At 44.1% G+C, this 27,532-nt stretch overlaps 1 protein-coding gene across 5 annotated transcripts in view; it reads left to right on the top strand.

Annotated features, from left to right (window-relative positions):
* The window catches only part of WDR25 (WD repeat domain 25), a 260,069-nt gene that overhangs the window by 148,106 nt on the left and 84,431 nt on the right, over positions 1-27,532 (top strand). For 2 of the 5 annotated variants that reach the window (XM_033951544.1, XM_033951543.1), the window contains exons 5-7: positions 8,583-8,753; positions 22,620-22,760; positions 26,955-27,194. In XM_033951544.1, the coding sequence (XP_033807435.1) occupies positions 8,583-8,753; positions 22,620-22,760; positions 26,955-27,176 (534 nt within the window). In that variant the 3' untranslated portion in view covers positions 27,177-27,194. Of the gene's footprint in view, positions 1-8,582; positions 8,754-22,619; positions 22,761-26,954; positions 27,531-27,532 lie in introns of those variants that run through there. The other 3 variants (XM_033951542.1, XM_033951545.1, XM_033951546.1) reach the window with 2 other exon arrangements.

The raw sequence follows: 27,532 nt of genomic DNA, 5'->3' as shown, positions 1-27,532 counted from the left end.
TTTTTTGTCCCACAAATCTTGGTTTATATACGGTATGTTGTTGTTTTCCTTAAAAAAACTCTCCTCATAATTTGCTTTACTGATGCAATTTGTTGTCCCATTTTGTGGTGATTTTACAGCTGCCCACAAGAGTGAAAAATACACACACACATCTTTCGCTCTGCAGGTTTTCAAAATAAAAATACATGGATGATTTCATTTTAAAAATTATCCCTGTGCTTATACTTTTTTGGGAGGAACAATGCATTAATGCTTTTGAAAATGCACGGTTCCAGGCCCTGCTTCGCTTAGAGCTCTCTTCTGCAGCACTGAGTGCATGCTTTTACCCATATAGAGAGAGCAATTTTAGAAAACCCCATTTTAGTGGGTAATGCACAGTTTTACCCATGGTAATGGCTTTTAAAAAAATATGTTGATTTATGAATTTTCCAACCGGTAGTCGTTTACATCATTATGGCTTAATATTTTTAATGGTTTCCTGCAAACTCTTCAGTCACAACAAAAACAATAAGGCTTGGATCCTGTAACAAGCGCCGTTGTCAGCGGCCCCCTTAGCGTTGGGCACAAAATCGTTCCTATGGCAAATATAGGTGCTGGAAATTTAGGCCAGGTTTTCCTGGCCTACATTTCTTTCGCCTACCTATGATGTGAATCACGCCTCCGTAGGCAATTTAGGCTACCTAACACCACTTCTGGTGTTAGCAACGCCCACAGTGGCGTTAGGCAGCCTAACGCACCTACAGAGGTGTGATGCTAGAGCCATTTTTTTAAGTGCCTTGAAACTCGGTTAAAAAAGTTGTTTCAATGGTATTTTTTTTACTGAGTTTGAGCACCTACCAGTGCCTAAAAAATCGGCACCGTTTAGAGCAGGGGTGCCCACACTTTTTTTGGCTTGCGAGCTACTTTTAAAATGACCAAGTCAAAATGATCTACCAACAATAAAATTTAAAAAAAACCCACAAAGCACACTGTACGCATAGAAAATGTTAATTGTCATTCCTATTCGGGGGGGTTTTCAAAGAGGTCAAGGCAGATGACTCTATGCACTCTCATCTCAGTAACAACCATACAAAAATAGACAAATACCCCCCTCCCTTTTTACTAAACCACGATAGCAGTTTTTAGCGCAGGAAGCTGCGCTGAATGTCCAGCGCTGCTCTCAAAGCTCATAGGCTCCCTGCGCTAAAAACCGCTATTGCGGTTTAGTAGAAGGGGACCATAGCGTAAAATATAGACCGCAGATATAAATTCAGACATGTTTTGATCACTAAATTTAAAATAAAATCATTTTTCCTACCTTTGTTGTCTAGTGATTTCGTGAGTCTCTGGTTGCACTTTCTTCTTCTGACTGTGCATCCAATCTTTCTTCCCTTCTTTCAGCCTATATGCTTCCTCTCCTCCAGACCTCATGCCCTCCCCCAACTTTTTCTTCCTCTCTCCCTGCCTTCCTTTCTTTTTTTTCTCTCTTCGTGCCCCCTTTCTTTTTTTCTGTTTCTTTTCTTTCCTTCTGTCTCCCTGCCTGCCCTCTTTCTTTCTTTTTCCCTGCCTTCCCCCAAGCCACTGCCACTGCCATCGGGGAACAGGCCCCCAAGCCAACACCGCATTCCAATAACAGGCCCCAAAGCTGCCACCGCCCCAAGCTCTCCCTGCATCGGGCCGACCAGCATTCCTCTCCCTGACGTCAATTCTGCCGTCGGAGAGGAAATTCCGGCCCAGCCAGGCAGTGATTGGCTGGCCAGAACTTCATCTTCGACGGTAGAATTGACTTCGGGGAGAGGAAGGCTGATCGGCCTGGTAGATTGCCAAGACAAAGTGAATCTATCACAGAGCCTGGGATGAGCTCCGCGATCGACTCACTTTGCCTTGGCGATCTACCGGTCGATCGCGATCGACCTATTGGGCACCCCTGGTATAGAGAATCTGGACCTTACAGTCCTCTTGCTTCTGCCAGTTACACCCCCTCAGTAGTAACAAACAAATGACTGACTATTTCTGCTCATACCTCTTGCTTTCTTATCCATACCCTTTCCCCCACTCACAGCTTGTACCCCCTCCTCTAGTTGGCATCAACCTCGCCCTTCTGCTTCTGGAGTTCATTTCCAGTATTTGTCCCACATTCCCGTCATGGTCTTTACCTTCCCTTTCTTCAGAGCCTTGAGTTGATCTGGGGGATGGGAGTATGAGTGAGGGAGAAAAACACACTAGACTCTTGGTGGGAAGGCAAGGGGATGAGAGATAGAGGGGCTAGTTAGACCCCAGGCTAGTTAGACCCCAGGCTAAGAAAAGAGAGGTATGTGCAGAGACGAACCCCAGGCACCAGAGTTTTTGTTTGGCTTTTTTTTTTTTAAGGCAGGCAACCTAGCACCTGGGGTTTCTTGAGCCCTGATATGTGGTGCAGTAGTTAAAACTACAACCTCAGCACCCCAAGGTTGTGGGTTCAAACCCACGCTGCTCTTTGTGACACTGGGCAAGTCACTTAGGGCTCCTTTTACTAAGCTGCACTAGCGGTTTTAGCGCGCGCTGCAATGCCGCGCGCACTAGATGCTAACGCTTCCATTGAGCTGGCGTTAGTTTTTCTGCGTAGCGCAGGGGGCAGCGCGTGCTAATTTGCAGCGTGCACTAAAAACGCTAGCGCAGCTTAGTAAAAGGAGCCCTTAATCCCCCCCATTGCCCAAGGTACATTAGATAGATTGTAAGCCCACCGGGACAGACAGGGAGAAATGCTTGAGTACCTGAATAATCTCATGTAAACTGTTCAGAGCTCCCCTGGGAGAACAGTATAGAAAATTGAATGAATAAATAAATAAATTTTTCTTTCATGGCCAGTAAATTAAAATCAGAAGAAACAAACGTTTTTCATTCACAGTTCCCTTGCTTATTATTTCAGATGAAGATCTTGGGATTTGAATTTGCAGCCTTCTCATACAACACTAAGGCCCTGTTTTATTTGGGTGTGCTAACTGCTAACGCGTGCATGTTAGTCTATGGGCACGTTAGCTTTTAATAATAATATTTTTAATAATTATTATTTTATTTTTGTATACCTGTATACCGCCACACCACATAGTTCTAGGCCAGTGGTCTCAAACTCAAACCCTTTGTAGGGCCACATTTTGGATTTGGAGGTACTTGGAGGGCCGCAGAAAAAAATAGTTAATGTCTTATTAAAGAAATGTCAACTTTGCATGAGGTAAGTACCTCCAAATCCAAAATGTGGATTATAAATCTTTCCTTAATTGCTTCTGATCATTTCAGCTATACACAGCTGAAAGTAGTGCAATATGCAGAAAGTGAAAAACTATTAACGTATCAACTGCAAGAGACAAGATTTTGGACCAACTATTTTGAGGCCCTCAGTATTATAAAGAATGATTCTTTATGGAAAACTTGTGCCTTAAGTGTCCGGCGGTCACGTCCGCAACCGCCTTCAGCTCTCACCTCCTCCAGCATAAACTACACTGCCTCCAATGGCTACCTTTCATTCTGGAACGTTGCCCGCCTCACTGCTGTAACATCACGCAAGCGCTTTCCTGCGTCCGTACGCGATTGTGAGGTGGAGTAGAGAGGACAATCGCGTATAGTTGCAGGAAAGTACTTACGCGAGGTTACAGCAGTGAGGCGGGTAATGTTCCTGAACGTGACCGCCGGACACTTAAGGCAAAAGTTTTCCATAAAGAATCATTCTTTATAATACCGAGGGCCTCAAAATAATACTGGCGGGCCGCATGTGGCCCCCGAGCCACAAATTTGAGACCACTGTTCTAGGCGGTTCACCTATCGAGAAAAATTATACAATCAATAAGTAAAATACAATTGACTTAAAAACTCATTAAAATCAAACTAAAATAAACAATTTAAAATCAATATACAATTTATCAGTCAAGATTCAAGACATAAATTTACAAATTTATCAAACAAATCAGTTTTCAGCAGCTTCCTGAAGGACATGTATGTAGGAGCCTGAAGAATGTTGGGCATTATCAAAAAAGGTATCACTACCAGAACCAAGGAAGTTATTCTCCTGCTGTACAGTGCAATGGGGCGACCGCATCTGGAGTACTGCGTCCAGTACTGGTCGCCGTACCTAAAGAAAGATATGGCGATACTCGAGAGGGTCCAGAGAAGAGCAACAAAAATGATAAAGGGCATGGAAAACCTCTCGTATGCTGAGAGGCTGGAGAAGCTGGGGCTCTTTTCCCTGGAAAAGCAGAGACTTAGAGGGGATATGATAGAAACTTATAAGATCATGAAGGATATAGTGAAGGTAGAGAGAGACAGATTCTTCAGACTGGTGGGGGCAACAAAAACTAGAGGGCACTCAAAAAAATTGAAGGGAGATAGGTTCAGAACAAATGCTAGGAAGTTCTTCTTCACCCAGAGGGTGGTGGACACCTGGAATGCGCTTCCAGAGGGGGTGGTTGAGCAGAGTATGGTTTTGGGTTTCAAAAAGGATTGGACGAGTTCCTGAAGGGTAAGGGAATCCAGGGGTACAATTAGAGGGTTACTATACAAGACAAAATGCTCTTGAGTAATAGATCACTACAGGTCATTGACCTGGGGGGCCGCCGCGGGAGCGGACTGCTGGGCATGATGGACCTATGGTCTGACTCGGCAGAGACAATGCTTATGTGCTTATGAATTCATTTTACCTGCCTGGAATCCAAATAGTTTGTCAAAGAATCTCTTATATCGGCAAGATTTAATAGTTGGGTAAACAAATAGATAATGTCCTCGAGTGATCCTATTAGGCTTATATCGTTCGAAGCATGAGGACAGGTAAGTAGGAGCCATAGCAAACAAGACCTTAAAATAAATACAACCAAACTTAAACAGTACTCTAGCCTCAAAAGGCAACCAGTGCAGCTGATGATAAAATGGGGTGACGTGGTCATGTTTTTTCATGCTAAAAATCAAACGAACCGCCCTGTTTTGAATAAGTCTCAGTCTTTTTTGAAGTTTTTTTATGAGATCTCATATATATTATATTGCAGTAATCCAGAACAGACAGAATGGAAGATTGTACTAGTAACCTAAATGATACACTGTCACAAAAATTTTTTATCGTTCGAAGTTTCCACAAAAATGAAAAACATTTTTTAGTCAATAAATTTGTATGGTCATCCAAAGTTAGGTGGCGATCCAAAATAGCTCCTAAGATTTTAATGGAGGTGGAAATTAAGAAAGTTTGACCATTTGGTTGAAGTACTTTTTCATTAATGTTATCAGAAGGACTGGCCAAAATTTTTTTTAAAAATTTTTCAGGATTAAGTTTAAGTTTGGCCCTTATTGTCCATTGATCAATGTGAATTAGTAAAGAAGATATTTGGAAGCACTATAGTAATATCATCTGCATAGATGATGAACTTAACTCTCAGACTATGCAGTAGTCTTCCTAATGAAGCTAAATAAATGTTGAATAAAGTGGGGGATAGTGGAGAAGTGTTTGGTCATTGATTTTAAAGGAAACAGCATCTTGAGATGAACCAATCAGAGATCACGACTGTTCATTTCTCTTCCTCTATTATGCCACACTTTCCAAAAATGGTAGGCTGCTCACTCTTCAACGTCTACATCTCCGCTAGCAGTGTCCTTATTTTATTGCCTTCTTTTCCCCAACTTAGCTGCCACTGTCTCTTTTCCTGTGTTAAAGAATGCTATTTTTAAAACCTTTAAATGATCGTATGCCAAAGATGCTGAAATGTCTTGTTTATGATGCTGAAGTGAGGACATTAATGTTGTGTGACGTGTGTGCTTTCAGCCTACCTTCCACTCAGTTTCATCCCTTTACCAATGAGTTCCCCAGAGGCTGAGAGGAGGGATTAAGATAAATATGCTTATGGTATTTGAGGTAAAGAGTTACATGGGAACAGGGTCTGTTGGAAATCCCATGTAGTCTGTGGGGATCCAACAGAAATCCCCTCCAGACTTGCGGGGATCCTGCGAGGATGGAAGGAGTTCCCTTGGGGCTCCCGTGGAAGCTTACCTGCCTGTGTCCTCCTGAGTCCCAAGTAGAGAATGACATGAGGACAAATTTTTCCCCGTCCCCGCAGGAACTCTATTTCTCTGTCCCATCCCCAAGAGTTTAGTCGCTGTCCCTGCCCCATTCCTATAAGCTCTGCCTTAACTGCACAAGCCTCGAACACTTATGATTTTAAAGTGTTTAAGGCTTGTGCAGATGAGGACAGAGCTTGCAGGGATAGGGCAGGGACAGGAAAAGAACTCGTTGGGATGGGATGGGGAAAAATTTGTCCCCGTGTCATTTTCTAGTCCAAGCTCTTCTCCAGTGGTTCAACAGACCACCGGTAGCAGTTCCTCCTATATTCCGCCGGTGGCTGACCCAAAAGGCTTCCCTCTGACATGTTTGTGTCAGAGGAAAGCCTTCCAGGTCAGCCACTGGCAGCATGTAGGAGGAACCATTTTTGGTAGGAGAGAACAGATACCGCATGGGTTAGAAAAGTGGGAAGGGAGGGAAACAGATGCTGCACAGGCTAGGGTGGATGGTGGGAGGGAATTGGAGATGCTGCATGGGCTGGAAAGTTGGGAAGGGAGGGAAAGAGAGATACTGCTTGAGGTGGGTTGGGTAGGGTGGGAAGTAGAGATGCTGTCAGTGAGGGAGAGAAGAGAGAAAGAAAATGGTTGGACATGGGTGCTTGGAGCAGGAGGGAAAGAGATGGTGCACATGGGAAAAGGAAGGAAGAGGGAGAATTGTTTGACATGGTGGTGGAGAGGAAGGAGGGAGAGATGTGACATGGCATGGTGCTGAAGAGGGGTGATAGAAGAGAAATGGTCATGGAGCTGGTGGACAGGGGCTAAAGATGATGCACAGGGTCTGGAGGATGAGAGAGGGAAAAATGCTGGACTTGGCAGCAGACAGGGTGGAAGAGATACACCTTGGATTCCTCTCTCTCTTTCTTTCCCCATTCCCTTTGCAGCAAAGGAGGGAATGAGAGAGAGAGAAATGGTGGACAGTGAGAGAGAGGGAATCATGTTGCACATAAGGGTGAAAGAAAGAGAGGAAGAAATGCTGGGCAGGGGTGGAGAGGGGAAAAAGAGGGCGATTGATCCAGGTAAGTAGCTGGATGGCCATGTGTGTACAATTAATGATCTCCAGCTAGATGGGCCATTTCATAAAACTAGGTCATAGTTTGTGCTGTCTGAGCTTCAAAGTGTATGTAAAGGCTATGTAGTCAGAGGCGTGGTTAAGAAAATCACTCAGAAACTGTGATGCAGGATGAGGTTGAAACAGGCCAAGACCTGCAGTAACTGCCAGCAAGGATTGAAAGCTGCAAGTGATAAGAAAAGCCATAGCTGTAGTAACTCTTAGGTGAACTGGCATGGGCTGTCCCATCTGTTTGGTGGAATGGAGGAGATATATAGGCTTGCAGTAGGAATGTATCTTCCTGAGTCCTCATTTTCCCAGTAATACCAGCCAATGAACCAATTGACTTTTCCAAAATAACCAGTACTGACCAAATTGAATCTCATGTGATAGAGATCTTTCAGAAGCAGAACTCGAGGATTGTCCTTTGTTTCTTCCCAGACAGCTCAAACTGTTCTGAACCTGACAAAAATACTTCCTCCTCACCTACTCCAGAATGTATTGTATTTCAGTTTATCTATTTTTCTTGCACCACACACAGTATTTGCTCAATTTCAAAACTATCTAAATAAGATTAGCAATAATAATATATCTTAAATTCCCATGCAAATGTTTGATTTCTTATAGTAATAGTAAGATTGTATGGCTGGATCCTACTCAATTAGAAAACCTTTGTTAGAAAAAGTTTCAGATACTAATTTAGAGGTTGATGATAGACTTCTGCCTGTTTGTGGAAATGAATATTTCTTGGAGTTTTTGGTTAATTCAGCCCTAATAATGTGGACTTAAAAAAAACTATTGTCTGTATCCTGCCTGAGTTTCTTTTTATTTTGTATAAATTGCTGGATATTGTTATGTTATAACAAAATCAATAAATATAGAAAAACCCCAATAATAATATATTACTACTTTAAGAAAGTTGCACTGTCTTAACTGAGACTTGAGACGATATGTGGTGGAATATCTGTGACTTAAAATCTAGTCAATTGAAAGCAAGATTTACTGACCACGTACCTGGTTCAAGTATTAAACCAACTCATTGACCATTGAAGCTTAGGACAGAGGAAACAGAACAGTTCAGGCAGGGATCTCAAAGTCCCTCCTTGAGGGCCGCAATCCAGTCTGGCTTTCAGGATTTCCCCAATGAATATGCATTGAAATCAGTGCATGCACATAGATCTCATGCCTATTCATTGGGGAAATCCTGAAAACCCGACTGGATTGCGGCGCTCAAGGAAGGACTTTGAGACCCCTGGTTCAGGGTGATGGCATTGAAAAATGGTGAAGATCCTGAAAGCATGAGCAATGTAAAGAGAAAGATTGAGCTTGGAGAGAACTGGTCCGCCATAACTGTTCGCTTCATATCAAAGACGACACTTGATAAACTATTTGTCGGTCTGTAAATCTTATGCATTGTTTTCTGAAGGACAGCATGAAATTTAGAAATGTGTTTATCTATATTCTTTTTCCTTTTGTTTGGCAGGTGATAAAAATATATAAAGCTGCAGTGCAGCAGACTTTAGACATTCTCTTTCTTCCTGAAGGTAAAGAATTTTTCAGCAGCACAGATTCAGTGAGCCGGGATTCAGCTGACCGCACAATTATTGCCTGGGATTTTCAGACTACTGCAAGAATCTCTAATCAGATTTTTCATGTAGGTACACAGTGGCATTTCTGATTTTTAATTAGAGAATTTATAAAAGGAATTTCCATGAGTAAAACAGTATTTTTTTTCTCAATTTAAATTTTTATTAAATTATTAAGAACTAGTCTTATAGCCCGTTACATTAACGGGTGCTAGAATATATGTGTATGTGTATGTCTTTTTTTTTTTTTTCTCTCTCCTTAGCCGCTTTCTGTATTTCTGTCTGTCTTTCTTTCTTTTTCTTTATTTTTTTTTCCTTGGCTGTCCACCACCACCCCTTGCCTGCTCCCCCTGTCCATTCTCCCTTCCTTTTACCTCCCCTGTGTCCTCCACCACCCCATCACTGCTCACCTTATCCAGCAGAAGCCTTTCTCCCTTTGTTTTACCTCCCCCCTGTCCATCATCACCTCCTTCCTGCTCCCCCTGTCCAGCAGTAGGCCTGCCTTCATTTTTCTGCCCCCCCTGTCCATCAGCACCTCTTCCCCTGTCCATCAACCCCTTTTTCCTGCTCCCCCTGCCCAGCAGTACGCCTCCCTTCCTTTTTCTGCCCCTCCATTTCCCTGTGCTGCAGCATTTCCCTCCCACCCCACTTCCCTTTGACTAAGAAGGTAAGGGGGGAAAGAAAGAGACACCCTGGACCATGGAAGCAAAGGGGGGGGGGAGAGAGAGTGAGACATCCTGGACCAAGGAAGGAGGGAGGGAAAAACAGACAGATGCTAGACCAAGGAGGGAGAGATACATATACATTGGACCAAGGAAGGGGGATAGAGAGATTCCTTGAAGTAAGAAGGGAGGAAGAGAGAAATCCTAGACCAAGGGGAGAGAGAGAGACCCTGGATCATGAAGGGAGAGAAGGAAAGAAAAGAGATGTTGGACTATGGAGGGGGTGGTGATTGCATGAGGAAAGGAAGAGATAGAAGAGAAAGTGAACTTGGGAAGGTTCAGGAAAACAGCAAAGAGATGCTGGGTATGGAGGGAGCATAGAAATAGGGACACAGAGAGGCAATACTGGACACAAAGGGAGGAATAGTGGCACAGAGGGGAATGCTGGACAGAGTAAGATAGAGACACAGAGAAGAGATACTGAACATGTGGTAGGCTAGGAAAAGAGATACAGAGGGAAAACATTGAATGGCTAGGGATGCAGAGGATAGATTTATAATTAATTGCTGTTGCCGGCTTCAGGTCTTCCTCTCTGGCGGGTCCTGTCTTCATGAAAACATGAAGTAGGCAGGACCCGCCAGAGAGGAAGGCCTGAAGCCGGCAACAACAGCGAATTTTAAACGCTGCTGCTGCCCAAAGAAGCCAGGCCTTAACCACAAAGCTGGGGGGGGTGGAGGGTTTTAAAAGGCACAGCGGCGGCGGTGGGGGGGGGGGTTGAAAAGCCATCGGCCGTGAAATATGCTGCCTGCATACTTCATGGCCGACGGCTATTCAGGACTCTAAAAACGTGCCTGTTTTATTTTTAAATGCCGTCCGGGCTTGGCCGCCGCGGCCTGCAACCGCCGATAGCCACCGCGGCCGACATCCACCTTGGGGGGGGGGGAGAGAGAGAGAGAGTTTCGCGCGCATGCGCACTCCTATCTGCGGTGCCCTACAGTGCACGGAAAACAGAACACACAGATGGAGTGCGCATGCGTGGTTAGCGTTTTATTATATTAGATACAGTACATTGTGTATGAAGGACAATAAATCAGGAGATTCCTGTAAAGAAGCTAAGTTAGGGAAAGCCTTCCTCAGACAATGAGTACCGTATTTTCACGCAGATAATGCGCACCCGTGTAAAACGCGCACACGGGTATAGCGCGCAGAAACCACGATTTTATGTACAAAAACTTTTGTATACCGCGCTCACGGGTATACCGCGCATGCAGCCCGACTGTCCTTTCGCCCGCCCCGACTCTCCTCTGGCCACCCCGACTCTCCTTTCGCCCTCCCCGACTCTCCGTGCGCTGTCCCGACTCTCCGTTCACCCTCCCTGACTTTCCGTATACTGCCCCGACTCTCCGTGCGCTGTCCCGACTCTCCATTCACCTGAGGCACATGGTCGGGTTGGGCCCATGTGCCTCAGGCCGCGCCCCCAGGTGGGACCTAAGGCTCCAGGGCCTATTCTGATCGGCCCACGCGCCTTAGGCCCCACCAGTAGGCGGAGCTTTGGGACGGATGGGCCAATCCGGCCTCATTCCGTCGTTGGCTGCCTGCCGGACAGGCGGGTTTGGCTCCCGTCTGTCCGGCCAACTACCAAAGGTACGGGGAAGGGGGGTGGGGGTGTCGTGGGGGTTGGCCAGGGGGGTCGCGGGTCGGCTGGGGGGGCGGTCGGAGGTTCTTGGGGGGGGCGGTCGTTGGAGGGAGGGGGGTTTGCGTCGAGGGCAGGAGGGCCTGGGATCCCTCCTGCCCGTAATGTAGTGCGGGGTGGGGGTAGGGGGTTGCCGTGGCCAGGAGGGTTTGGGCTCCCTCCTGGCCCGATATTGTCGGGGAGTTGGGGAGTCGGCCGGGCAAGAGGGCTTGGGCTCCCTCTTGCTCCGATCGTGGATGCGGGTGCGGGTGAGAGCGCGTGCGAGCAGTCCTGCTGGGGGGGGTGCGAGCGGTCCTGCTGGGGGGGGTGAATCGGGGCGTCGGGCGGGGTGGGAACTGTGTAAAAAAATTTTGTATACCGCGCTCACGCGTATAACGCGCGAGGGGTATGCGCGGTAGGTAAAAACGCGTATAACGCGCGCGTTATATGCGTGAAAATACGGTAAGTTGTAGCCATCTGAGTTGTTGACTAGGAGGAAGATTGTATAATGTGGCCAACTCTGTGAAGCTCAACCAGGTTTGATGTTTACTTATATGTCGAAGCGACCAAATCCCACGTTTTTGCCAGATAGACCAAAACACTGTGGAGTGCTGTATCTTGATCAATGGGTTATTCCAAATAGGGGTGTGGAGGGAGGCGGACCATTCAACATCCATAAGATTATCAAGAAAGGTGAGTGCAAATTTAGCTGAAGTGAGAATGACGTCTGACTTAAAAAGGGAAGGAACTTCCACATCAACAATGGATTGTAGAAGATGTATATCGTACTTAACTTGTTCAAGTAAAAGCCAACAAGGAGATTCTGTAGCAACTAAATTCACCAACCATGCACAATTCCTGATATTTTCTCTATGCAAACAGACGTAGGGCTCCTTTTATCAAGCTGCGGTAGGCGGTTAACACGCGGAATACCGCGCGTTCAACCACCTGCCATGCTAGTCGCTAACGCCTCCATTGACGAGGTGTTAGTTTTTTAGTATGCCAAGGGAGTTAGCGCATGATGAAATGTCCGACGCGCTAACCCCCCATAGCGCTCCTTGATAAAAGGAGCCCTTAAACTTCTCTCTCATATTCTTTGGTAATTATGAAGGCACTCATATACATGATTATTTCGGAGCTCAGCTATTCTGTATATTAGGCGCTGGCGCTTTAGAACATCCTATTTAACTGGAAAATCTAGCTAAAGTTGAATATAATGTGTGGTGGAACTTTGTATGCTTAACAGCTAAATATGAAAAAAATCAATGCTGAAAGACGCAATCCGTACAATTCTTATTGTCAATATTTGGTCTCCTTTATTATCTTACTGTAACATGGATCTCGCTGCATAGCCTTGGTCCGCTTTATGTGTTAAATCTTATACCTATGTATATTTTTTTCATGTGCTTAGAGTAATGGCAGTGTCATTGCTCTTCATTGATTGTGTACAGCCTGATTATGAGTATCACATATTGTTGTATTGCCCTTTGAGAGCTGCTTTGCATATGAACTAGAGAATGACATGGGGAAAAAAATCTGTCCCCTTCACTGGACCTCCGTTCCCTTCACCGTCCCGTCCCTGCAGCATCTACCCTTCCCTCTCGCCACCTCACTGCCCTTCAGCGGCCCGAGAATCTCCCTCCCTCCCCCTTACCTTCACGGCGTAAAGAAACTTAAGGGAGGGAAGGCGCGCGGTCAGCCTGTACTTTGCAGTCCCCAGGAATTAAATTGGCTGTGTTGCATTTGCCGCACAGGAATCACCACTGTGGTTTTATAAAATTTCCTCACAAAAACCACATATATGCAGAGACGTTCCAAAGTATAGGACACCCTAGGTAAACCTTCAGTCAGTGCCATATCTCCTCCCATATCAAACCTTCAGTGGTACCACCCCACCTCCCACATAGTTGAGCATCTCATCAACACACACAAGTGGCCAGTATCTTCCTCTTCCCCCCCCCCATTGGCCAACCTCTCATCTCCCCTTCCTTATAGCCCTCCACGTCTTACCCTATTCCCTTCTCAATATTAGGACTTCCCCCCCCCTCTTTATATCCTCCCAGATCAGCCAGAAGATTAAAGAATCATGGTTGTTGAAGTCATGCTTTTTCCCTCCTTCCCCCTGAGGAAGACTTCATGTTGGGGTGGGGGGGTTGGTATACAAAGCAGTATTTCATCTTGGACCTGCGCTTATGGGGCCTTTGCAGTGCCAGAGCTTTTTAAATCTTCCAGCAGGCCCAGGAAGTGGTAGGAGCAACAGCAGGGACAGACTCAGCTGTGAGAAGTGAAGCAAGAAAATCTTTGCTATTGTCCCCAAGACTTGACATCCTAGGTGGCTGCCTAGTCTGACTAGTGACTGAGCTGGCCCTGCATAAATGTATGAGGTGTGATCAAAAAATATGGCGACTGTTAAAAAAAAATTATTACAGTAAAAGGCACATTGCCATTAATCCCCCTCAAAATACTCCCCCTCGCTTCGAACACACTTATCCCATCATTCTTGTCACTTTCGTGAGTCTTTAGTAGCTCTTTCGTGACTATCTTGATGTCCTGAATCGCTTCAAAATGTTTACCTTTCGTGGTCATTTTGACTTTGGGGAAGAGCCAGAAGTTGCACGGTGCCAGATCCGGTGGATAAGGTCACACCATAATATTTTTATTTGGAGTGTTGTCATGATGATGGATGAAACCGTTTGCCCATTTCTCAGGTTGCACTCGTGTGCCTCATGTTCAAATCTATTGTTAATATGTTTTGATTGGAGCCATAAGAGATGTTCAGATCCTCAGAAATTTCCTCAGTATTCAATTTGCTTTGCATGGAACAGTCTCCCAGAAGAGGTGGTAGAGACAGAGACTGTGGGCTCCTTTTACTAAGCCGCGTTAGGGCCTAAACACGCAGAATAGCGCACGCTAGACCTTAACGCCAGCATTGAGCTGGCGTTATTCTAGAAGCATACCGCGCGGTTTAGCGCGCAGTAATTATGTGCGTGAGCTAAAAACGCTAGCGCACCTTAGTAAAAGGAGCCCTGTGTCTGAATTCAAAAGGGCCTGGGATAGGCACGTGGGATCTCTCAGAGAGAGAAAGAGAATATGGTTACTGCGGATGGGCAACTCTATGACCTCACAATGCAGGTGCAAAGAGCCTTAGCCTATAGGAAGAGGGGATGCAAATGTTAAGAGCCTTAGCCAATAGGGAGAGGAGGAGATAATGGTTACTGTGGATGGGCAGACTATATGGACCATTTGGCTTTTATCTACCGTTATGTTTCTATGTTTCTGTGATTGAATCATTTCGATTACTCTTTCTTACATTCTCTTAGGTTTTTGATGTCGAAGGACATCCCAATCTCTCCTCGCTCTTCTACCGATTCACAACCATTACAAAATTGCTCGAACCACTTGTAAACCATCTTCATGGTCCCTGCAGCAACACCATAAAGCAATTTTAATGTTTCGTGTGTTTCTCTAGCAGTTTTTTTGAGTTTTAAACAAAATTTCATGTTGTTCATGATCCATGATTTACAACACACTTTCTCTCAACCATAGCTGCACTGAACAAGGTTTTCTTCATTTTAACTGATTTTAACAAGCATATTTTTCTCTGTAACTTCTAGCAGATCTTTGGTTATTATTCCCCTCCCTCCTTTTCTTCTGATTTATCTTTCTTCAGAACATATTTCCCTTTTGATTTCTTTTAATCATTTTTTTCTGATGGAAGAAAAGAAGACTCAATGCTTCAAGAAGAGCCTAGACTGTAGGCTGTGGTTGTAATCCAAAGTGTGCAAAAAAAATTGTTCAATTTTCTATACCGTTCTCCCCCGAGAGCTCAGAACAGTTTATATGAATTTTCCCTGTCTGACCTGGTGGGCTCACAATCTATCTAATGTACCTGGGGCAATGGGGGGATTAAGTGGCTTGTCCATGGTCACATTGAGCAGCGTGGGTTTGAACCCACAACCTAAAGTGGCTTCTAGTAACAAATAAAAGGTGTTCAGTTTTTTATGAGAGGAAAAAGGAACTCAGAAACCTGCTCAGAAACTGAAGAAATATTGAAAGATTTAAGTCTGAGACTTATCAGTTCCAGATTTTAATCACGGTTCCTGTAAAAAAACCTCTCATATTTTCAAACACCCTATTTTGTGTATTTAATATTATTTAATCAAAATTATCAATAATTTATATATTTTTTCGACTTGACTAACTTCAAACACTATTCATTAAACCCTTTGTTTATAGCTAGTGAATGAAGTTTGTTTATTTTAAAAATTTCTACGCCGTTTTATATCAAAATGGTTTACAAAATGATTACATACATAAACCCCCCTCTTCTACGAAACTGCGATAGCAGTTTCTTGCGCGGGGAGCCACACTGAATGGCTCATGCTGTTTTCGATGCTCAAAGGAACTCAATGAGCATCGGGAGCAGCACGGGCCATTCAGCGCGGCTCCCCGCGCTAGAAACTGCTATCGCAGTTTCGTAAAAGGAGGTCTAAATGTTAAAACAAACCTGGACAAATAGAAACAGATAGCATTCATTTTAACAATCAGTACTCAGAAAAATGCATCAAGAAATAATTGTGTGTTTAACAGTTTTCTAAATGAGCTCCTATCACTACATTTCTGAATTTGGCTAACAAAGGCATTCCATAGTTTTACCTCTGCACATGAAAAGGTTATTGCATTGGTTTTCGCATATTTTGGATTGATATTTGTTTCCAATAATATAGAATTTTCCGAATGCAGTGATCTTGTTGGTTGATAACTAGACATCTTACTCTTAAAGAATTCTGGAATCAAGCCATATAGAAACTGGTGACGGATCATAATTGTTTTGTATTGGATTCTAAATACAACTGGCAACCAGTGAAGTTGTCGAAGATATGGTGTAATATGCTCATATTATCAATCTAGCCACGGCGTTCTGTACCACCTGCAATGCTCTGCACCTGGCTTTGGTTATTCCCAGGTACAAGACATTGCAGTAGTCCAACCGCAGCAAGATCATTGCCTGTACAATGTAGAGGCCTGCACGGGAACGGGGATCACGGGAATCCCACGGGACCCACGGGAGTCCCATGGGAATCCCCCCCTAACCACGGGACTCCCATGGGGACCCCCTTCTGGCCCACGGGACTCCCATGGGGACCCCCTCTAGCCAACAGGACTCCCACGGGGATGGAAGGCTTTGGAAGCAGGGTTCATCCATATAATATAATGTACACATCAGCCTTAGTAAAAGAGGGGGGTTTATAAGTTAATTACTGAACAGAAAACAAAAAGGGTTCCACCAAAGAGATTCCACAAGGAAAACAGCAGCACAAACACAAAAGAAACTGTGGAATTGATGATCCTGTCAGAAGTAATTGCTGCTTTTTATGTGGACAGGCGGGGAAGTAATTCCTTGCAGGGATGGGTGGGGACGGAGAGGATCATGACGGGGACGGGTGGGGACGGAGAGGATCCTGGCGGGGATGGGTGGGGATGGAGAGGATCCTGGTGGGGACGGGCAGCGATGGTTGGATTTCTGTCCCCGTGCAACTCTCTAGTACAAAGGCACGGAAATCAAACGATGAAAGCATTGGTTTTACACGATACAATACATGTATCTGAGCAAAACATATTTGCATGGTCTTTGTCACTTGACAATTCATTGTAAGCCCAGGGCCCAATCTCACTCCCAATATTGTCATTGATTCCCTCACTTGCAATACCTCATCTACCACTTTTAGTTCTTTTGGCCATCTCTCTTGATCAGATTTACCCATCAATATAACCTCAGTCTTCTCTACATTCAGTCTCAGATCTTGCCTTTCCATTCACTCAGTAATTTCACTCATATAATTACTCATCTGTTTCTCTAGCTCATCTCCCCATACACACACTGGGAAGAAAAAAAATAATATCATCTGCATATATTCGATATATGCACATTGACTGAGAATGGCTGACAAAATAAAAATATATTCAAAAACCTCACTGCCTTAGAGGTACATTGAGATCATTTCCTACCATTAACGGAGAAAAGATCTCAGTTCTTTCCAGGGATAGTTATCACCTGAAAAAACTCTATGCTAGCTATGCTTTGCTATATAGCTGCATAGGAAAAAAACATCCTTGGTCCACAAAAACTCCGTATACTTTAAAAATTTCATATAGTGTAAATCAATCTTTCATAGAGATCTAAGTACTTAGATAATATCATTTCATAGAGATCTAAGTACTTAGATCTCTATGAAAGATTGATTTACACTATATGAGATTTTTAAAGTATACAAAGTTTTTGTGGACCAAGGATGTTTTTTCCTATGCAGCTATATAGCAAAGCATAGCTAGCATAGAGTTTTTTCAGGTGATAACTATCCCTGGAAAGAACTGAGGTCTTTCCTCCGTTAATGGTAGGAAATTATCTCAATGTACCTCTAAGGCAGTGAGGTTTTTGAATATATTTTGTGTGGTGAATTGAAATATTTATATATTCAACTTGTATTTATTATATTTTTTGACAAAATAAAGAGCCACAAAACTTATCTCCTCTTCTTCCTTTTCTGCTTCCTCCTTTCTTCAGATGATCCAGCTGAAGGAGCACTTAGTCTAGGAACCTGTCCAATATTCTCATCAGACCTTTGGCTCGGATACACTGCCCTGCTTCGATAATTGCAATAATTAAAATTCTAGCAAATACATAACATTGCAAACTAAATAGCATTGTATAATTAAACTCCTTGCCTTATGTTCCTTCTCTTCTAACTATACATTATGAAGCTACACATGATACCACATTTTCCTATCTGACTCTGATTTATTGATTGATTTATTTTTTCAATTTTCTATACCGTTCTCCCTAGGGAGCTCAGATCAATTTACATGAATTTATTCAGATACTCAAGCATTTTTCCCTGTCTGTCCTGGTGGGCTCACAATCTATCTAATGTACCTGGGGCAATGGGGGGATTAAGTGACTTTTGATTGGGTGACCAAAGAGCTGGATCGAGGACATATGCTAGATGTAATTTCAGCAAAGCCTTTGATACAGTTCCTCATAGGAGGCTGTTGAACAAACTTGAAGGGCTGAAGTTAGTGGTGAACTGGGTCAGAAACTGGCTGTCGGACAGACGCCAGAGGGTGGTGGTTAATGGAAGTCGCTCGAAGGAAGGAAAGGTGACTAGTGGAGTCCCTCAGGGTTCGGTGCTGGGGCCTATCCTGTTCAATATGTTTGTGAGTGACATTGCTGAAGGGTTAGAAGGAAAAGTGTGCCTTTTTGCAGATGATACCAAGATTTGTAACAGGGAGTGGAAAATATGAAAAAGGATCTGCAAAAGTTAGAAGAATGGTCTAATGCCTGGCAATTAAAATTCAATGCAAAGAAATGCAGAGTAATGCATTTGGGGATTAATAATAGGAAGGAACCGTATATGCTGGGAGGAGAGAAGCTGATATGCACGGACGGGGAGAGGGATCTTGGGGTGATAGTGTCCGAAGATCTAAAGGTGAGAAAACAGTGTGACAAAGCAGTGGCTGCTGCCAGAAGGATGCTGGGCTGTATAAAGAGAGGCGTAATCAGTAGAAGGAAGAAGGTGTTGATGCCCCTGTACAGGTCATTGGTAAGGCCCCACTTGGAGTATTGTGTTCAATTTTGGAGACCGTATCTGGCGAAGGACGTAAGAAGACTTGAGGCGGTCCAGAGGAGGGCGACGAAAATGATAGGAGGTTTGCACCAGAGGACGTATGAGGAGAGACTGCAAGCCCTGAATATGTATACCCTAGAGCGGGGGTCGGCAACCTGCGGCTCCAGAGCCGCATGCGGCTCTTTTCCACCTTTGCTGCGGCTCCGGTAGTGTGTCACGCAGGCATGCAGTTACAAGTCCGGCGTCGCGGCGGGAAATAGCCATGCTGAGCAGTGAGCTCAGCACATACACAGATGAAAGCCTTGCTTGGCTGATTGGTCCGGCGGCCCCGCCCCGCCGTGCCGCCGGACCAATCAGCAAGCAAGGCTTTCATCTGTGTAGTGCTGAGCTCACTGCTCAGCATGGCTATTTCCCGCCGCGACGCCTGAAAAAGAAATCATCCTGGCCGGGGTCGGTGTCATGCTCCGGAGATCTACAGCCTTCCTATCTCCCTCTCCCTTCTACCTGCTTCCGGCCACATCCCCTGCTCCGCGGCTCTCTTCGGCAACTCAGCAGCAGCTTCTGACGTCGGGGCCTACCCTCTGCGAGTCCCGCTTGTTTCAACTTCCTTTTTCCACAAAGGCGGGACTCGTAGAGGGAAGGCCTCGATGTCGGCAGCTTGTCTTGATCACCGCTGCTGACAAGTTGCTGAAGAGAGCCGCGGAGCAGGGGGGTGTTGTCAGGTGCAGGTAGAAGGGAGAGGGCCAGATGCAGGACTCGTGGGTGAGGGAGGAGAAGAGAGAGAGAAAGAGAGAGGGGAGGGAAACAAAAGGAAATATTTCATACTGGGCTGGGCCGGAGTGGAGGGAGGGTGGAAAGATTCTGGCTACAGGGTGCAGTAACAAAGGAAAAGGGGGGAAAGCTGAAAATGGAGATAGTGACACAAAGAAGAGAAAGAGTAAGCAGGACCTACTGAATAAGGATAGAGATACAGAGGGGACATGAAGAGGAGGTGAAATAGAGACATAGAAGTAATGCTGAAAAAGTGGGGGGGGGGGGGGGAGATAAAGACATTGAAAGGGCAAATGGTGAACATGGGGTAAAGACAAGGACAGAGACAAATGAAGATTCTGAAAAAATGATGAGATAGGGATATAGGTGAGATGGACACAAAGAAGGGTGATGCTGGAAAATAGGTGGAATGGTAATTCTGACAGACACAGAAGGGAAATGCTGGATCAAGGAGAGATGGGGCTCAGGCTGGATGGAATGAGGAGAAATGCCTTGTTGGCCCGGAACTTCCTCTCCTACGTCAGAATTGACGTCAGGGAGCGGAATGCTGGTCAGCGCAACACTTCTGCAGGGAAAGCTTGGGACGGTGGTGGCTTGGGGGCTGTTCCCCGATTGCGGTGGCAGCAAACCGAGTGGCTTGGGGGACGGCACGGAGACAGAAAGAAGGGGGAACAGGGAGACAAAGAAAAAGTTGGGGGAGAGAATGAGGTCTGGAGGAGAGGAAACATACAGGAGGCTGGAAGAAAGGAAGAAAGATTGGATGCACAGTCAGAAGAAGAAAGTGCAACCAGAGACTCATGAAATCACCAAATAGCAAAGGTAGGAAAAATGATTTTATTTTCAATTTAGTGATCCTGTATATAGCATTAAGATAAGAAACAATATATGCAGTGTTAGATTTGTTTTATAATGGTTTTGCGGCTCCAAGTTTTTTTTTTCTTTTCGAAAACGGGTCCAAGTGGCTCTTTATGTCTTAAAGGTTGCAGACCCCTGCCCTAGAGGAAAGGAGAGACAGGGGAGATATGATTCAGACGTTCAAATACTTGAAGGGTATTAACGTAGAACAATATCTTTTTCAGAGAAAGGAAAATGGTAAAACCAGAGGACATAATTTGAGGTTGAGGGGTGGTAGATTCAAAGGCAATGTTAGGAAATTCTACTTTACGGAGGGGGTGGTGGATGCCTGGAATGCGCTCCCGAGAGAGGTGGTGGAGATTAAAACTGTGACTGAGTTCAAAGAAGCGTGGGATGAACACAAAGGATCTGAATCAGAAAATAAGATTAAATATTGAATTAGGCCAGTACTGGGCAGACTTGTATGGTCTGTGTCTGTATATGGCCGTTTGGTGGAGGATGGGCTGGGGAGGGCTTCAATGGCTGGGAGGGTGTAGATGGGCTGGAGTAAGTCTTAACAGAGATTTCGGCAGTTGGAACCCAAGCACAGTACAGGGTAAAGCTTTGGATTCTTGCCCAGAAATAGTTAAGAAGAAAAAATTAAAAAAATTTAAATTGAATCAGGTTGGGCAGACTGGATGGACCATTCGGGTCTTTTTCTGCCGTCATCTACTTTGTTACAAGGAGCAGCATGGGTTTGAACCCACAATCTCAGGGTGCTGAGGTTGTAGCTTGAACCACTGCGCCACACTCTCGCCATGGTTTTGTGAAATTTCATCCTTCCAAATCTGAAATAATTGGTTTTTCTTCCAAAATGTATAATGAGGGCTCAAAATCAGTTTTTTTGATCTGGTGTATAGTTCATCTGTGTGAGGTCCTCTGAGAACTGTTACCATCTGCTCCACTTTTGTTCTTTTTCCTAAAGCTGATTTTATTATAAATAGCTTTGTTAATCAGTGCTGGAAAGTGGTCGAGAAAATACTGATAAACTGAACCTTATAACTGGAGAAATAGTGCTGATTTGGGATGCTGAACTGTATGCTTTCCCTTGTGGTGGGGGATTTCAGAGAACAAAGGAATTTCAGAAAAAGGAGGGGAAAGAGTAGGACACCAGGGAAGAGGATCAGAGAGCACAATACCGCATTAAGTATGGCTCCCATGCACCAAGTCCTGTCTATCACCAGATTTATTATCATGATTTGTTTTACAGGGAAATACTTTTAAAACCAAAAGGAGGAAATATTTTTTCACTCAGAATAGTTAAGCTCTGGAACGTATTGCCAGAGGTTGTGGTAAGAGCAGATAGCATGACTGGTTTTAAGAAAGGTTTGGACAAGTTCCTGGAGGAAAAGTCCCTAGTCTGTTAGTAAGACACTAGTCTTTAAGCCCGTTACATTAATGGGTGCTAGAATAGATGTCTGTCTGTCTTTCTTTCTGTCTCTCTCTCCTTGGCTGCTTTCTGTCTGTCTTTCTGTCTCTCTCTCCTTTGCCGCTGGCTGTCTGTCTTTCTTTCTGTCTGTCTCTCTGGCCCGCTATCTGTCATTCTTTCTGTCTATATCTTTCCCTGGCCCCCCTATCTGTCTGTCATTCTTTCTTTCTCTCTCTCTCCTTGGCCGCTGTCTGTCTGTCTTTTTTTCTTTGTCTCTCTCTGGCCGCTGTCTGACTCTCTGGCCCCCTGTCTGTTTGTCATTCTTTCTGTCTGTGTCTCTCCCTTGCCCCTTGTCTGTCTGTCTTTATTTCTGTCTGTCTCTCTGTCTCCATGGCCCCCTGCCTGCCCCCAGCACACTCTTCCCCCCAAAGCAGCCCACTTTCCCTCTCCCCCTCCACTTCCCTGTGCAGCAGTAGCAGCCGGACGGCCCGCAGCACCCGCGGCCTCGTCCAGGCCAAAGGACACCCTCCTTTCGTTGCTCTCACCGTCACTGAAACCGCCGCATGCACCGCAAGCCGCCACAAATGGAACACGGCCATGGAGGCACAAATCACGGAGGCAGGGATCATGCTGTTTCAACTGCGCTTGCGTGAGTAAGGGTTTTATGATATTAGATGGGGGAAGCCACTGCTTGCCCTGGATCAATAGCATGGAATGTTGCTACTCCTTAGGGTTCTGGAATCTTTTGTTACTCCTTGGGATTCTAGAATCTTGCTATTCTTTAGGATTCTGAATGGAATATTGCTACTCCTTGGGTTTTGGCCAGGTACTAAGGATCTGGATAGGCCACCGTGAGAACGAGCTACTGGGCTTGATGGACCATTAGTCTGACCAGTAATGCCATTCTTATGTTCTTATTTATTTTAAATTTTGCTTTTCAGGAGCGCTACACATGTCCGTGTCTAACTCTACACCCCAAAGACTCCACGTTTGTTGCTCAAACAAATGGAAACTACATGGCTTTGTTCTCAACCCAGTGGCCCTATAAAATCAACAAAAAGAAAAGATACGAAGAACACAAGGTACTGATGAAAGGTCCACTTTTCTTTTAATGTTCCACAGCATGGTATTGATTTGAGCTAATGAAATCCAATCCTTAGATTCATATACCGGATCATCCTTAAAATAGGGCTCAACTCAGTTTACAGATTAGATACTTAAACCATGGATGGCTACCAGTACTAGTAAAGGACTACAGAATGAAGACATCATTATTTAAACATTGATTGTTATAATTAGATTGGCTACAGAGATCAGACTAAGATACTTGTGAGTTATATATCCAATGAGATTGCCATTAGTCAATCTAGAGTGGGATACTTTTGCTAATCCTGATTGGGATGATTTTAGGAAATTTTATAATAAATATGTGAAATCATACTGTTCATTATATCTGTGTTCTCCAGAAGTGATGAAACTAGCACCTTTACAGTTTCAATTACCATATTTTTTGCTCCATAAGATGCGCTTTTTCCACCCAAAAATGTGGGTGGAAAAAAGGGTGCGTCCTAAGGAGCGAATACCCAACTCCCCCCCCCCCCCCCCGGTTACCTTATTTTAATTTTGGTGCCCTTCCTTGCTGGACGCAGCTGCCTCTCTAGCGGCAGAGTGGCTCACAAGGCTGCCTGCCTAGTTCCGCACTGCTGTTCTTGCGGGAAGTGGCGCAGGACCAAGCAGGCAGCCTTGTGCGCCGCTGTGCCGCTACAGAAGGGAAGAGGAGGCAGCCGCATTAGCCGACCAGGCAGGAAGCCTTGCATGCCGCTCTGCCGCTGGAGGCAGCAAGTCCTGCTTCCCACACACTGCCCGCGGGCTGGGCGCGAACAGCAGCCATCGAAACCAGCAGCCGCTGGGAGTCAGCATGGCGGTGCGGCCCTGACGAGAGCGAGCGGCTACGTTAACAGCAGCGGCAGCGGCTGGTTCCAACCTCCCACTCACCTCCCTCCCTTCCCCCAAGGCAGTGATCCGGGCCTCAGCTGCCTCCACCGCCGCTCCTCTGACTCCCTTCGCATTCAGGCGGGACATGGATGATCGGGTCTGTCAAGCTGCGTCAGAGGAACTATAAGGTACGGGAGAGGTCGGAGGAGGTACGGGGGGACCCTGCCTGCCTGCCTGCCTGCTTGCCTCGGGGGTGGGGTGCCTTGCCTGCCTGCCTTGGGGTGGGGGTGAGGAGTACAGGAGGAAGAAAATAAAGTTTAACATGGGGAGGGAAAGAGACATAGCAAAGAAATGCTGAAGGAGGAGGGAGCATAGGGACAGGGACATGGAATAATGCTGGAAAGGGGAGGAATAAAGATACAGAGATGTGATACTTAATGGAAGGGGAGGAAATGGTACACATAGATAGTGAAGAAGAGAAGAAAGATTATACACTTTGGGGGGTCCTGCCTGCCTGCTTGCTTGCCTCGGGGTGAGGGGCCCTGCCTGTCACTAGGCCTGCCTGCCCTTTGCCCTGTCGCTGCCTACCACTAGCCCACCAGAAGGGGGACGGGGGACAGGGTGCAGAGCCTGGCAGGAAGAATTTTGGTTCAGAATGGTTTTTTTCCTTCTTTTCCTCCTCTAAATCTAGGGTGCGTCTTATGGTCAGGTATGTCTTATGGAGCAAAAAATACGGTACATCTGTTTATTTGGATAACTTATTTGCTTTATGGTGGTATTTTTCCTCCATCGGGAGGTCATATTATTGTAACTCCAATCCCCAAGGATCCTAAGGACTCTGTATCCTTGGTGGCTAATTATAGGCCCATTTCGTAAATCCCATTCTTTATAAAAATTATGGAAGGTTTAGTAAATATCCAACTGTTGAATTATCTGGAACATTTCTCCATTTTGCAGGGATCACAATCAGGATTTAGACCATCATATAGTACAGAGACAGTGCTTGCATCTCTAGTGGATAATTTGTGTAGCCTTTTTAATAAGGGGTCAGTGCTCTGGTTTTCCAACTAGACTTAAGCAGTGCGTTCAACCTTGAGGACCATGATAAACTATTGGAATGTCTGGATGCTATAGGCATGCGTGGCCAAGTTTTGAAATGGTTTGAGGGTTTTCTTAAATTTAGAACTTATCAAGTAAAGCTCAACAGTGAGCTTTCAAACAGTTGGAGTAACTTCTATGGAGTACCCCAAGGATCTCCTCTGTCTCCATTGCTTTTTAATATTTATTTGGTCTCTTTAGGCAATAGATTATCCCAGTTCAAAATTAAATTATTTAGTTATGCTGATGAAATCATAATTTTAATTCATGTTCATACTTCCCTTTCTCAGATTAATCAAACTATGGTTGGGATTCTATAGACAATTGAATTTTGGATGTCAGAATTTAAATTGAAAATTAATACAGAAAAAACTTAACATAACATTGTGCTTATTGACCGCGTAACCAGAAGTTCAACGCGGTTTACAAAAAGTTATAAAAGTAAACATGTTACATGAAATAAGATAATTCGTTAAACAGTCAAATATTTAGAAAAAAGGTAGGTCTTCAATTGTTTTCTAAAATGGCCATAGGAATGGGTAGTAAGCAACAATATTCGGAATCCGTTGTCATGAAGAGCTGCCTGAGATGCCAAAGTATGATTCAGAAATTTCTTACTCCTGCAACCCTGGACAGATGGAAAATTAAACAAAGGATGAGTTCTTCTACTATGTCTATATGATGCTAAAGAAAATCTATTGACTAAGTAAGAAGGAGCTGTACCAGAAACAGCCTAGTTTAAACAATTCCCGGGCCTCCATTGGCAGCCAATGCAATTCGCGATAAAAGGATATAACATGAGCAAATTTCTTCAGGCCATAAATCATTCTGACCGCTGTATTCTGTATTATTGTAAGTCTTGCTAATTCTTTCTTGGTGACTGTCAGATAGATAATGTTACAATAATCGAGAAGACTCAGTAGTAACGATTGAACCAGTAATCTAAATTTTCCTTTGCATTATCAAATTTAAATGAAGATGTTACATTTATTGTTTTAAATGATAAAATCTATAGTATTCAGTCAACCATAAAGATACTTGGTGTAATTTTAGATCGCACCTTTACTATGAAAAATCTGGTTGACTCGTTGGTTCGAAAGGGTTTCTATACTTTATGGAAACTAAGAACTATTAGAGCATATTTTGATATTAACGCCTTTCGATTGTTGGTTCAATCACTTGTCCTTAGTCAGTTGGACTATTGTAACATTGTTCATCTTGCTGGTACTCAGAAAAGTCTTCATAGACTGCATATAATTCAGAATGCAGCAGTCAGATTGATTTTCAATTTAAAGAAGCATGATCATGTCACTGATTTTTATCGTCGATTGCACTGGCTTCCAGTTGAGGCACGGGTTAAATTTAAGCTCGGCTGTATGTGTTTTAAGGCACTAAGAGGCTCAATTCCTGAATATCTTATGGAATCTTTTATCATTACAAACTCTAAACATTCTAGAAAATCTCATTCATCATTTTCGTTCCCTTCTGTAAAGGGATGTAAATATAAGAAATTTCAGGAACGATTGCTATCTTTTCAGGCAGCCTTATGGACTAGGGATTTAACTCACATATTCCCAAATTCGTATCAACAATTTCGGCGTGCCTTAAAGATTTAGGGAATCTTCCGGAAGTTAGATATTGGATGTTTATTCATTTGTATTACTAGTCTTTGTGAACCGCAGAGAACTTAATGGTATTTGTGGTATACAAGTGAGTTTTATGTTTATGTTATGTTATAAGCACCATTTTATTCATGAAAATGGCTTTGAAAATTCCCCTTTTTAGGGACTAATCTTATATCTAATCCCTCCTCTGGTAATCACAAATTTTCAAAGCAAAAAAACCCTTCTGTTTTGAAAATTATCCCAGGGGATTTATTCACTTAGGTTTCTGTCTGTTTGTGTGCATGTGTGACAATTTTATGCATTTACATGCATATTTCCAAAAGTCCAAACCTTGAAAGTACTTCTGCTCAGTCCAAGTAGACTTAAATGTGTAACAATGTATGCATGCAGCTTTGTACACATAACAGGTATATGTTTTCCAGACTGAACGTACAGAACAGCTTTCAAAATTATCCTCCCAATGTCAAATAAGCAACAGTTATTTAAACCATGTAAATGCATTACAAGAAATAATAGGAACTCAGATATTGCAGGACGTAAAGTTAAGCAAGCCATACAGGTAGTTTTGTTGGCATAGTTTTTATCCTTGGTTTTTTCTTATTTTTGACCAACCCCCAGGTGGAAGGCTTTGCAGTGGGCTGTGAATTTTCTCCTGATGGATCCCTTCTAGCCACCGGAAGCTCAGAGGGCAGAGTGTTTCTGTACAATTATAACACATCCAGAGTCGTGCGTAACTTTCCTGCTCACAACCAGGCCTGTGTTAATGTATCTTTCCACCCTGTACTTCCGTCGCTTTTTGCCACATCTGACTGGAGTGGAGAAATCAAAATATGGCAGTAGTAGGAATTTATTGACTTGGTAAGTTCATGACTGAAGAAGCTCTTCTTCCATTTGAAGTTGCATCTGCTTCATGATGGACATAAAACAGCTTCATGAGTAAACATAAAACAGCATTTTATATCTGAATCTTTAAAGAGGACAATACTATTTCTGAGCAAAAGCTCAGCACTCACCGTGTGATCTGCCCTCCTTGAAGAGCCTTTAATTGTCTAAGTTTTGCAATTATTAATCTCAAATAGAGGAAGAGATTTTGTCTACATTTTAATACAAAGACTGGTAATTCTATTATACTTACAATACATAAATAAACCAAGATGTGTGCAATAAATTTAGGATGCCTTGACTTGTATTAATTG

The sequence above is a fragment of the Geotrypetes seraphini genome, chromosome 7, assembly GCF_902459505.1.
Source record: "Geotrypetes seraphini chromosome 7, aGeoSer1.1, whole genome shotgun sequence".
NCBI classification, from domain to species: domain Eukaryota; kingdom Metazoa; phylum Chordata; class Amphibia; order Gymnophiona; family Dermophiidae; genus Geotrypetes; species Geotrypetes seraphini.
The sequence above is the reverse complement of the archived record's forward strand: the minus strand, read 5'-3'. Positions and strand labels throughout refer to the sequence as shown.